The sequence below is a fragment of the Bufo bufo genome, chromosome 5, assembly GCF_905171765.1.
Source record: "Bufo bufo chromosome 5, aBufBuf1.1, whole genome shotgun sequence".
In the NCBI taxonomy this organism is placed as follows: Eukaryota; Metazoa; Chordata; class Amphibia; order Anura; family Bufonidae; genus Bufo; species Bufo bufo.
Window position 1 is genome coordinate 135,621,940 of NC_053393.1, and position 11,774 is coordinate 135,633,713.

Sequence of the window (11,774 nt, forward strand, 5' to 3'; positions counted from 1 at the left end):
ATAAAGGTAAAATCCAGCTTCCCATAAAAAACGATGTCTTTATTTCTTAAGCGGTAAAAGCATATTCATTACACCAAAGGTCTACGCGTTTTTTCGGACAGTAAAATCTTAGTCCTTAATCATGACATACAAAGTGAAAAGAAACACCACTTCCTTTTAAAAAAAGTAACACCTGATGCTGATTACCCACACACGTCACATGATTGTGGGGGGGGGAGGGGAAAAACCAAAGCAAAGACACCCAACTTGTGCATTAAAAATCACCCCTAAATTTTTTTTATTTATATTGTAAATGTTCAAACCATTGGGTGCGCAGCTCCCCAAACTGAACATCCAATATGCTTTTCTGCTCAAGAGCTTGCGCTTGTGGTCACCTCCTGTAATAGGGCGAGACACTCTTTCTATTCCCTGGACCGAAAAAGATGCAGTATTCTGCTTGTGAACTACCGCAAAGTGCAAACTGGCGGCAGAAACATTTAGTGTTTTAAAATGAGGAATATATGAAAGGTGTTTACGGACCCTAGATTTTATCTGCTTTGTGGTACATCCCACATATTGTAAGCGGCATTCTTTACATGTAATAAAGTATATTGCAAAATCAGTGTTGCAGTTCAGGAGTTGATTTATTTTGTGGGTTTTGCCATTAGCTGTGGACGTAATGCTTTTGCTGACATCCATATATCCACAGCAAATGCGCCTATTTCTACCGCATTTGTAATTTCCTTTGTAGGATAACCATGTCTGCTGGCATTTAGGGTGGTCATAGAATAGACTCGGGCTAATCTTTTGTCCCACCGTAGGTGCCCTGCGTGCTACACACCTAACTCCCGAGGACACTATTCCGTCCCATCCCTGGTCACCATTGAGGACAGGTAAGTGACATCTGACAATGTCACATACCTTCACATATTCTTCACTGTAATTGGTTACCATTGGTGATTGGTTTGTCCCCATCAGAAGCCAAATTGACATTATTTTTCTGTTTGTTACTGTTCCTATTTTTATTTTTATCTTTGCTTTTATTTTTTCCTATTAACCGTTCATGTGGGAAAATTAAATTTTGCCTCTTGAGGGACTTGGCTAATACAATGGCATCCTGTATATTTTTTGTACAATATTGTCTTGCCTTGCAATATGGTTTTACCACTAAAGAAATAAAGACATAGTTTTTTATGGGAAGCTGGATTTTCCCTTTATTTTCCTTACCCGCCTCCACTGTGACGCACAGGATTTCAGCCGAGATCTTCAATCAAGATGGCGGCGCCTGTTTTTTTTTTTAACTAATTCGGTTAAGTCGTTTCGCTACCCGAAGTACGCTCGTTTTTCTAATTATAGCTCTCCGATCCACATACGTATTATAATACATAAATGGATGTGTATGCATATCTACTGTATGATCATGCAACTTTGTTCCTTAAAGGGAGTCTGTCATCAACATTTCACTTTTTTAACCCTTCCCACAGCTCCCTAGCATGCTTACAGTTAATAAAAACGTTACCTCTGGCATCAATCCTGGACTTATAAAACCATCAAAAACGATCTTTATAACATATGCAAATGAGGGCTCGCAAGTGCCCAGGGGCGGCGTTACCCTCGTAGGTGCCCAGCTAAGCTAACTCAGCCTTTTCATTGCTTCCCCCGCCCCTTCTTACCCTCCGCCCACCCATCCTTTCCCTCTGACTGCCTATCTACCAACTTGTTATTCCGCCGAGATCCCGGGCCTGCGCACTCATTCCTTTGGCCGGCGCATGCGCACTGCGATGCCAATTCCTTGTACGGCATCGCAGTAATTAATCCGCATGCGCAGATGGACCCCCTCCTTTGCTGTGTTTTCGCGTCGTCAGCCAGCGCATGCGCAATAGTTACTGTGATGCCATACAAGGTATGGGCATCGCAGTGCGCATGCGCCGGCCAAAGGAATGAGTGTGCAGGCCCGGGATCTCGGCGGAATAACAAGTTGGTAGATAGGCGGTCAGAGGGAAAGGATGGGCGGGCGGAGGGTAAGAAGGGGTGGGGGGAAGCAATGAAAAGGCTGAGCTAGCTGGGCACCTACGAGGGTAACGCCGCCCCTGGGCACTTGCGAGCCCTCATTTGCATATGTTATAAAGATCGTTTTTGATGGTTTTATAAGTCCAGGATTGATGCCAAAGGTAACGTTTTTATTAACTGTAATCATGCTAGGGAGCTGTGGGAAGGGTTAAAAAAGTGAAATGCTGATGACAGACTCCCTTTAAGACTGTATTGCATTATGCATCTTATAAGGTTTAACCATTCCATAAGTGTTGGTTTTTATCTACTCAGATGTATTATTTTTATACATTGCTTGACGAGGCCAACATATGGTATCTGATCTTCTTTTTGTAAGAAATGCTGGGCGAGATTTATCAAACTGGTGTAAAGTAGAACTAGCTTAGTTGCCCATAGCAACCAATCAGATTCCACCTTAAATTTTTCACAACTCCTTGGAAACAGTCATTAGGGTTAGATCAGGGATGGCCAACCTGAGGCTCTCCAGCTGTTGCAAAACTACAACTCCCAACATTCCCAGACTGCCTATAGCTATCAGCCTACAGCAGGGCATGGTGGGAGTTGTAGTTTTACAACAGCTGGAGAGCCGCAGGTTGGCCATGCCTAGGTTAGATAAACCTTAATTTTAAACACTGTGGGATAGATTTATCAAAAGTGGTGTAAAGGAAAACTGCCATACCACTCAGATTCCACCTTTCAATTTTCTGAGCTCCTTTGGAAAAAGAAAGGTTGAATGTGATTGGTTGCTATGGCCAACTAGGCCAGTTCTACTTTACACCAGTTTGGTAAATCTCTCCCTGTATATTCCATTACATTAACAGATGAAGCAGAGCTGCACTCGGCATTTACCTAAGCTGAAATTGCATAGTGATGGCTATCTACCATAATATAATTGGTTAGTTGCCATTTTCATTAAAAGCTTAATAATACACAGTTGAGTCACATTATTATGACCACTTCCTACTTTTGAAGTCAGCAGTGCTTGATCATGATGGAAGTCACATGTGGTAAGCTGGCATGGTGGGTATATAAGGTGTGGGATAGGCTGTCTGTACACATACAGTTGATATAAAAAGTCTACACACCCTGTTAAAATGTCAGGTTTCTGTGCTGTAAAAAAAATGAGACAAAGATAAATCATTTCAGAACTTTTTCCACCTTTAATGTGACCTATAAACTGTACCACTCAATTGAAAAACAAACTGAAATCTTTTAGGTGGAGGGAAGAAAACTAAAAAATAAAATAATGTGGTTGCAGTTATAACTGGGGATGTAGCTGTGTTCAGAATTAAGCAATCACATTCAAAATCATGTTAAATAGGAGTCAGCATACACCTGCCATCATTTAAAGTGCCTCTGATTAACCCCAAATAAAGTTCAGCTGCTCTAGTTGGTCTTTCCTGAAATTTTCTTAGTCACATCCCACAGCAAAAGCCATGATCCACAGAGAGCTTCCAAAGCATCAGAGGGATCTCATTGTTAAAAGGTATCAGTCAGGAGAAGGGTACAAAAGAATTTCCAAGGCATTAGATATACCATGGAACACAGTGAAGACAGTCATCATCAAGTGGAGAAAATATGGCACAACAGTGACATTACCAAGAACTGGACATTCCTCCAAAATTGATGAAAAGATGAGAAGAAAACTGGTCTGGGATGTTACCAAGAGGCCTACAGCAACATTAAAGGAGATGCAAGAATATCTGGCAAGTACTGGCTGTGTGGCACATGTGACAACAATCTCCCGTATTCTTCATATGTCTGGGCTGTGGGGTAGAGTGGCAAGACAAAAGCCTTTTCTTATGAAGAAAAACATCCAAGCCAGGCTACATTTTGCAAAAACACATCTGAAGTCTCAACCAAGGTTGAACTTTTTGGCCATAATTCCAAAAGATATGTTTGGTGCAAAAACAACACTGCACATCACCAAAGGAACACCATACCCACATTGAAGCGTGGTGGTGGCAGCATCATGCTTTGGGGCTGTTTTTCTTCAGCTGGAACTGGGGCCTTAGTTAAGCTAGAGGGAATTATAAACAGTTCCAAATACCAGTCAATATTGGCACAAAACCTTCAGGCTTCTGCTAGAAAGCTGAACATGAAGAGGAACTTCATCTTTCAGCATGACAACGACCCAAAGCATACATCCAAATCAACAAAGGAATGGCTTCATCATCAGAAGATTAAAGTTTTGGAATGGCCCATCCAGAGCCCAGACCTGAATCCGATTGAAAATCTGTGGGGTGATCTGAAGAGGGCTGTGCACAGGAGATGCCCTCGCAATCTGACAGATTTGGAGTGTTTTTGCAAAGAAGAGTGGGCAAATATTGCCAAGTCAAAATGTGCCATGCTGATAGACTCATACCCAAAAAGACTTAGTGCTATAATAAAATCAAAAGGTGCTTCAACAAAGTAGTAGTTTAAGGGTGTGCACACTTATGCAACCATATTATTTATTTTTATATTTTTTCTTCCCTCTACCTAAAAGATTTTCAGTTTGTTTTTCAATTGAGTTGTATAGTTTATAGGTTTACACGCGTGCTGCAATCATGAAAGTATATAGTGAGTGGACAAATGGCACCGTAGTGAATGAGCAATGTAGAAACTGCAGAGAACTACATGACACTGATGTGAGCAGTGAATATCAGCTAGGAAGGTGCGAGAAGGCAGACTGTTATGCTACAGTGGAGCAGTTCACCACCAAAATTAATCAGGGGGCTGCAAATGTGTGCCTAAAGTAGTTTATCAAACCCTACTGTGTATGATGCTCCGAGACAGATGGTCACTGCACCTCTGCTAACAAAGTTGCATCTGCAGAAAAGGCTTTAATTTTCGCAGCAGTATCGGATTGGACTTCTGCTGATTAGCAAAGAGAGAAACATCAGAGAACAAACACCCTGCAACCATTTCTGGAAGAACACTAGCTGGTTGTTGCAGCAGTATGGTCTGGGGAATGATTTTATGGCATTCTCAGTGCACAATCATCCATGTCGAAGACACTCTCGACTGTTTTGGGTATGAATTCATCCTTGCAGATCACATACACTCATACATGCAGATTGTCTTCCCTGGGGGGTGGATGGGATCCTCCAACAAGACAATACAACATGTCACATGGTGAGAAATGACCAACATTAGTTGGAAGAGCATGAGCAAGACTTCCAAGTACTACCCTGGCCCCCTAATTCCCCAGGCTTGAATTCAAATTAGCATGTGGGACCACCTCAATCTTTGTATTTGCTCTTTGGATCCTCCCCCACATACCCTCCAAGCAGCTGTGGGGTGCACAGCAGTCAGATACCTGTGACAACCTACCAGGACCAAATTGAGTCCCTCAATCTAGCTGCTGTCTGTGCTGAACACAGCGGTTACTGTGGATATTAGATGGTGGTCATAATAATGTGACTTCACTGTGTACATTCCAGCTCATATTACAGGTTTGCGCTAGTTATGATTTGTATGGAACCATAAATGTGGCTGAGCTCATAAATTTTGGTCATATGGATTGTGTAATATCAAAGGCACTACAATTTTTTTTTGTTCCTGCCATATGGCAGTACTTGGGGTAAGATGAATTCATCATCTGCCCACCGCTCCAAAATACTGGTTAATGTGATGGAAGATACAATTTACCATTATGGGATGTTTGAGATCCTACTGTCTAGAGAATGTTATTCCTTTAATAATGTGACTTGCTGTTACACTAAAATTGGGATTTTTTATGAAAAAGCAGATGCAATCTTTTATATATCCATTTGACTGTGGATTGATCACCAAAGCAGAAGTTGTATAAGAAGTCTGCATATAATTTAGCACATATAGTATAAAGAGTACGGATATCTCACCCTAACCTCAGTGTGTGTGATCTCTGGCTTGCAATTAGATTAGAGAACAGCACTGAATGTATTATAGGCCCATCTGACATGACTATGTGCCTAGGAGCCAGGTGAACTGCATTTTTTGTTCTTTCAACACTTCCAAATGCTATGCATGAATAAACATTAAAGTATATTTTCATTTTTTAATTTCTAGATTTTTCTTTTCCTTTCTTTCCCCCGAAAGGAATTCATCAGTACAGTATGTAAAGATAATAACATGAAGGTTCCTACATTCCTGTTATTCCATGATTCAGACCCATGAATCACAAAACTTCTACCCATCTGTACCATGTCTTCATTTTAATTTTTTTAGATCAAAATTATTTTTATGATGGGACCTGCTAATACATAAAAAAAGGAAAAAATCTGTACATGGAAACATGGAAATTGGTGCCAACTGCTGTACTTTTATGTCACAAAAATATTCATATTGTCACTGGTGACAAAGTTATACTGTCATAGTGATTATCTGTGGCTTCCTTCTGAGGAGATCTCTTCAGCGGTGGCTTGTTGTAGCTAGCATTACATGGGTTATGCAAGTTTTAAATTGGTGTTCTAACCTTAGGATAGGTCATCAATTTTAGGTCAGTGGTGGCTCGGGTCTTGATACTCCTGATGATCATCTGTAAGTGAATTTAAAGGGGTTGTGTCACTTCAGCAAATGGTATGTATTATGTAGAGAAAGTTTATTCAAGGCACTTACTAAAGGGTGCATTCACACGTCAGTATTTTTACCTTTCCAGATAAACGTTCCTGTTTTTTGCGGAACCGAAAATCTGGATGACATGAGGATGCTTTTAGCATGTCATCCGCATTTTTGACGGATCCATTGACTAGAATGGGATGACGGAAGGCAAAATCGGACAAATAGTAGGACAGGGTATATTTTTTTTTCCAGGATCCGAATAACGGAACCCACGGAACGGAACGGAATCACGGAATCGGAGAGCACCATGAGTGCTGTCCGATTATTTGCGGATTCCATTGAAAATGAATGGATCCGCATAACGTTCCGTTTTTAATCGGAACGGATGCGGAACACCAAAACGGACGTGTGAATGGACCCTTATGTATTGTTTTTACCCATATTGCCTCCTTTACTAGCTTGATTCATTTTCCATCACATTATACACTGCTTGTTTCCATGGTTACGGCCACCCTGCAATCCAGCAGCAGTGGCTCTGCTTGAACACCACAGGAAAAAGCACCAGCCTTTGTGATCCCCCATGGTCCCGGCCACCAGAGAAGCCAACTCTTTTTCTGTAGTGTGGCAAGCACTGAATGGAAGAGTGGTCATTACCATGGAAACAAGACATGTATAATGTGATGGAAAAATGAGTCTAGCCAGCAAAGGAAGCAATATGGACAATCACAATACATTAAGAATTGGCTTGTATTATCTTACTCTACATGATAAATGCCACTTGCTGAAGCGAGACAACCCCTTTAACAAAGCTGCAATACCAAGCACAGCCACGTCGAAAAGTATGGCTTTGTGAGGTACTTAACAATATAACCAGTGAATAGACTGCTGCTCTCATAAAGCGTTGCAACCCCTTCAAACACTTAAAGGGGTATTCCCATCACATACATAGGGAGCATATCGCTAGGATATGCCCCCATTGTCTGATAGGTGCGGGCCCCACCTCTGGGACCTGCACCTACAAGGAGAACGGATCGGGGAGAGCCGAGGCTGGATGACCACCAAGCGCTGCTCCCCGCTGCTCCCATACAAGTGAATGGGAGTGCACCGTGCATGTGCAGCCCCTGCTCCCATTCATTCTATGGAACAGATGGAAAAAGCCGAGCCAGCGCTTGGCTATTTTCGGCAGCCCCATTGAAATGAATGGAGGGCGGCTGCGCATGCACAGTGCGCCCTCCATTCATTTCCCTGCTCCGTTCTCATTGTAGGTGTGGGTCCCAGAGGTGGGACCCACACCTATCAGACAATGGGGGCATATTCTAGCGATATACCCCAATGTATGTGATGGGAAAACCCCTTTAATTGGTGGGGGTACCGACACCCCCACTGATCTAACATAGCCTATCCTAAGAATAGATCATCAATTTAAAAAAATAAAAATAAAAGAGTAACCACTTTAAATAATTTCTAAATTTAAAAAAGGGAATTACGGTCCTTAAAATGGATTTATAAAAGTGCAGTAAATTTGATGGGCAGTGGGTCCCTTCTGAATATTACTATGTGGCCTTATGATTTCTGTGTTAGACCCTAGTCAAATCTTGATCCCGATTGTTCTTTCTCTGTTTTCATTACAGCAGGTCGAGTAGTAGTCTCAGCAGAATGCAGAATGCAATTCTATCGACTCTACCACAACACAAAAGACTGTTCAATACCAGCTTGTAAGTAGACGGACACCTGCTATCTAAATGCGTATCAAATTGTAATTTAGCTAGCTTTGGGCTACAGTTTGGTCCTGCCTTTTCTATAGGTAGCATTTTTTCATACGGTGTAGTAATAAAACATTTAGTTGGTGCAGGTGCTATCTTTACTTTAGCAGGTCATCTCAAACGCATTAATTTAAGATCACAGGTTACATACATCTCAAAATAAATACTTTGTTTCCTTGAATTGGGTCTTCTGAGAGCTAGAACTAATATCTGTGTCCAGCTTGCCCTTCAGTTCTGTTAAGGCCCCTATACATATTCTTGCGGGTTCGGCAAACAGTTGAATATATATATGGATAACTCCTAACTCTCCCCCCACAGATGATGTCAGGGGAGAGAAGGATCAGGCAAAGTGAATATCTTTGCTTGATCCCTTTGTTCTCCCTGGACATAAGCCATCACTAGAATTGTCTGGCAGCAGCATTCTCCTCTCTCTTACTGATAACATATACCGTACATGCTCGGTGGAACCAAACATGTACGGGAGAGTTGGAAGGTAGTCGGGTGAGAGAGCTGTTGGCCAAAAGATCGTTTGAGTGACAATTTGTTAAAAGTGGTATGGCCAGCTTTACCATCTCAAGTCAGTGTACCTTCATTGATTTGAGCAGATACCATGCTTAATGCTTTATACAGCGAGTTCACTGGTTAAAGTGATCGACTGAAGAGTCTTCCAGCAGCAAAACTCTCTTCCTCATCCTAAGAAATTAGCAATTTGAACAGGGGATTTCCTACCATGATAGTTAATGAAGGTTTCTTTATTATATAGACTTATGTTTTATTTTTATTTTTTTTATATAGTATACATGAGATGTTGCAAGGATGCTAACACGGTTGGCTAAAAGCCACTAGTGCTCACAATCCTCAAAAGTAAATATTGTAAGTAATATGCATTGATTTTCTTATTTTTGTATTGTATGTGTGCTATGATATCATGTGATATTAAAATAGACTGAGGTTATAAAACCTCAAGAGGGTGACAAATTGAGATTTCATTTGCACACCTTTTATTCTTCTCATACAGTAGTTGGATGAATTCTGTACTGCTCTAATCGGGTGGTAGTAGATTTAGAAATGTAGTAGAGATCAATTTATAAATGAATTGTGTCCATAATGCAGTTTCCTTATACATTAGTGAAGGGGACTCCAAGCCCAGAATGAGCAGGAATGTAAATACAAGTGATACTGATTTTCCCCACATACTATATATCAATCTGCTGCCTACAACGCAGACACTGTGTTTATTGTTCCCTTTAACGGAAAGCAGGGATTTAGAGACTCTGCAAACATATACCGTTATTTTTGAAGTTCAAGTATTCTCATTTGGAAAATGGAGAGTGATGGAATAATAAAATGAAAATAGTTATGTAGTCCATTTGAGAAAACTTTGAAAATGTAATAAAAAATTGCTTTATTTGTCATGCATAATATATTAATTTATTTTGATGTAGTTCACTGTATATTTTTCATTTTTCATTGTAGATGTGACCTACTAAAACAGAACTCTGATTTGCCAAGAATGTGCCTTGAAATCGGACGTCTATACCATGATGATCTGAGTTACTGTTTTTCATTGAAAGCATCTTTTTCTTTAAGTTGAACATTCCATAGTCATGTGCATAAAACATTTTTTATCACATTGCCCAGGGCCGAAAAGAAATTTAGCTATTTATATAATACTTTGTATATAATATTTACTAATGATATACTAAATATATATTATAACCACTTGCAGAGTTCGTTCTTCATTTTTTGTATTTGTGTATTTGCTATTTAACATTTTCCATTGTTATTAAATATGTTGCTCAGGCTCAAATATTTTTTTATTTGCACTAACTTGAAATATATATATTTATATATATATTTATATATGTGACTAAGCTTTAAGGGAGATGTTTTATTGTCAGAAGAAACTATCTGAAATTGTTCGGTAAGCTTTTGCAAAATATTGCACATCAGAATCGCACAATGTATTAGTAAGTATGGAACATCTGAAAATAAAGTTATATTATATGACTGGAAGACTGCAATGCAGTTTACATTGATTCAATACTTTACACACGTGTCTAATTCTTTTACTTTTCAAATTTTATTTCAGTCAATGATTAGAAAACCAACCTGTGTGCTTGCGGATTTCCGCTAATTGCGGCGCTTATACTTCCTGTGGTTTCAAGTTATTTATTTTTATCCAAACTTTAAGATAAGTAAACAACACAACGGGTAACTTCAGTAATGCACAATTTCAGCACAAAAGAAAATTGCAAACAATCAGGAAAGGTTGATTAGCATACGTTAGAAAAGTGGTGAAATTGTCGTATAGTATAGAATGATATTTAAAGGGATTCTGTCAGCCAGATTTTTGGATACAGAGCTGTTCATTTCATCATATCAGTCTCCTTTATCTAAATAAAAATAATACTAGTTTTACCCCCCACCTGTCCCTTTCATTTTTGATAAAAATCACTTTTAATTATATGCTAATTACTAGAGTTGAGCGAACCCGAACTGTAAAGTTCGGGGTTCGTACCGAACTTTAGGTTTTTCGGCACCCGGACCCAAACCCGAACATTTACGTAAAAGTTCGGGTTCGGTGTTCGGCGCTTTTTGAAAGGCTGCACAGCCAATCAACAAGCGTCATACTACTTGCCCCAAAAGGCCATCACAGCCATGCCTACTATTGGCATGGCTGTGATTGGCCAACTGCAGCATGTGACCCAGCCTCTATTTAAGCTGGAGTCACGTAGCCCCGCCCGTCACTCTGCTCGGATAAGTGTAGGGAGAGGCTGCAGCTGCTGTGAGGGAGAGATCAGGGAGAAATCTTATCAAGAACTGCTTTTTTTACTCAGCGATCTACAGCAAATGTGTTTTGTGGGTGCAGTGCACAATTTTTTTAAGCCTGCCCTGAGCCAACTACTGCTGAAAACAAACTTTTTTTACTTCAGTTTGTCAATATCAATACATAATCGGCAGCCATTTTATGCAACGATAGTGCACCAGCACAGGCTATCTGCATGTCTGCAAGAAATACATTTTTGCTTACTGGGATTAAAAAAAACACTTTTTTTCATATAGTGCACATCTAGGATTAGACGTGCATAATTGAGTGTCACATTTAGACCACAAAATACATCTTTTTGCTACTTGGGTGAAAAAACCCTCTAATATACTGCACATCTGGGATTAGACATGCATAAGTTAGTGTCACATTTAGGCCAGAAATACATCTTTGTGCTACTGGGGTGAAAAAACCCACTAATATACTGCTATCTGGGATTAGACTGCATAAGTAACTGTCACATTTAGGCCAAAAATACATCTTTTTGCTTACTGGGGTGAAAAAACCCTCTAATATACTGCACATCTGGGATTAGACGTGCATAAGTGGTACAAGTATAAGTATACACGTATAGCAATCCCCACACACATGAGACGAGGCTCTATGTTGAATGTAAACAGGAACTCTTT

The 11,774-nt window shown here is 40.1% G+C and overlaps 1 protein-coding gene across 2 annotated transcripts in view; it reads left to right on the forward strand.

The window, feature by feature from the left end:
- The window catches only part of ALKAL1 (ALK and LTK ligand 1), a 109,219-nt gene extending 99,175 nt beyond the window's left edge, over positions 1-10,044 (forward strand). The window contains exons 3-6 of one of the 2 annotated variants that reach the window (XM_040433487.1): positions 801-872; positions 8,184-8,267; positions 9,111-9,188; positions 9,792-10,044. In XM_040433487.1, coding sequence (XP_040289421.1) covers positions 801-872; positions 8,184-8,267; positions 9,111-9,151 — 197 coding nt within the window. In that variant the 3' untranslated portion in view covers positions 9,152-9,188; positions 9,792-10,044. The remainder of the gene's footprint in view (positions 1-800; positions 873-8,183; positions 8,268-9,110; positions 9,189-9,791) is intronic. The other variant, XM_040433488.1, reaches the window with a different exon arrangement.
- Positions 10,045-11,774: the final 1,730 nt, after the last annotated feature.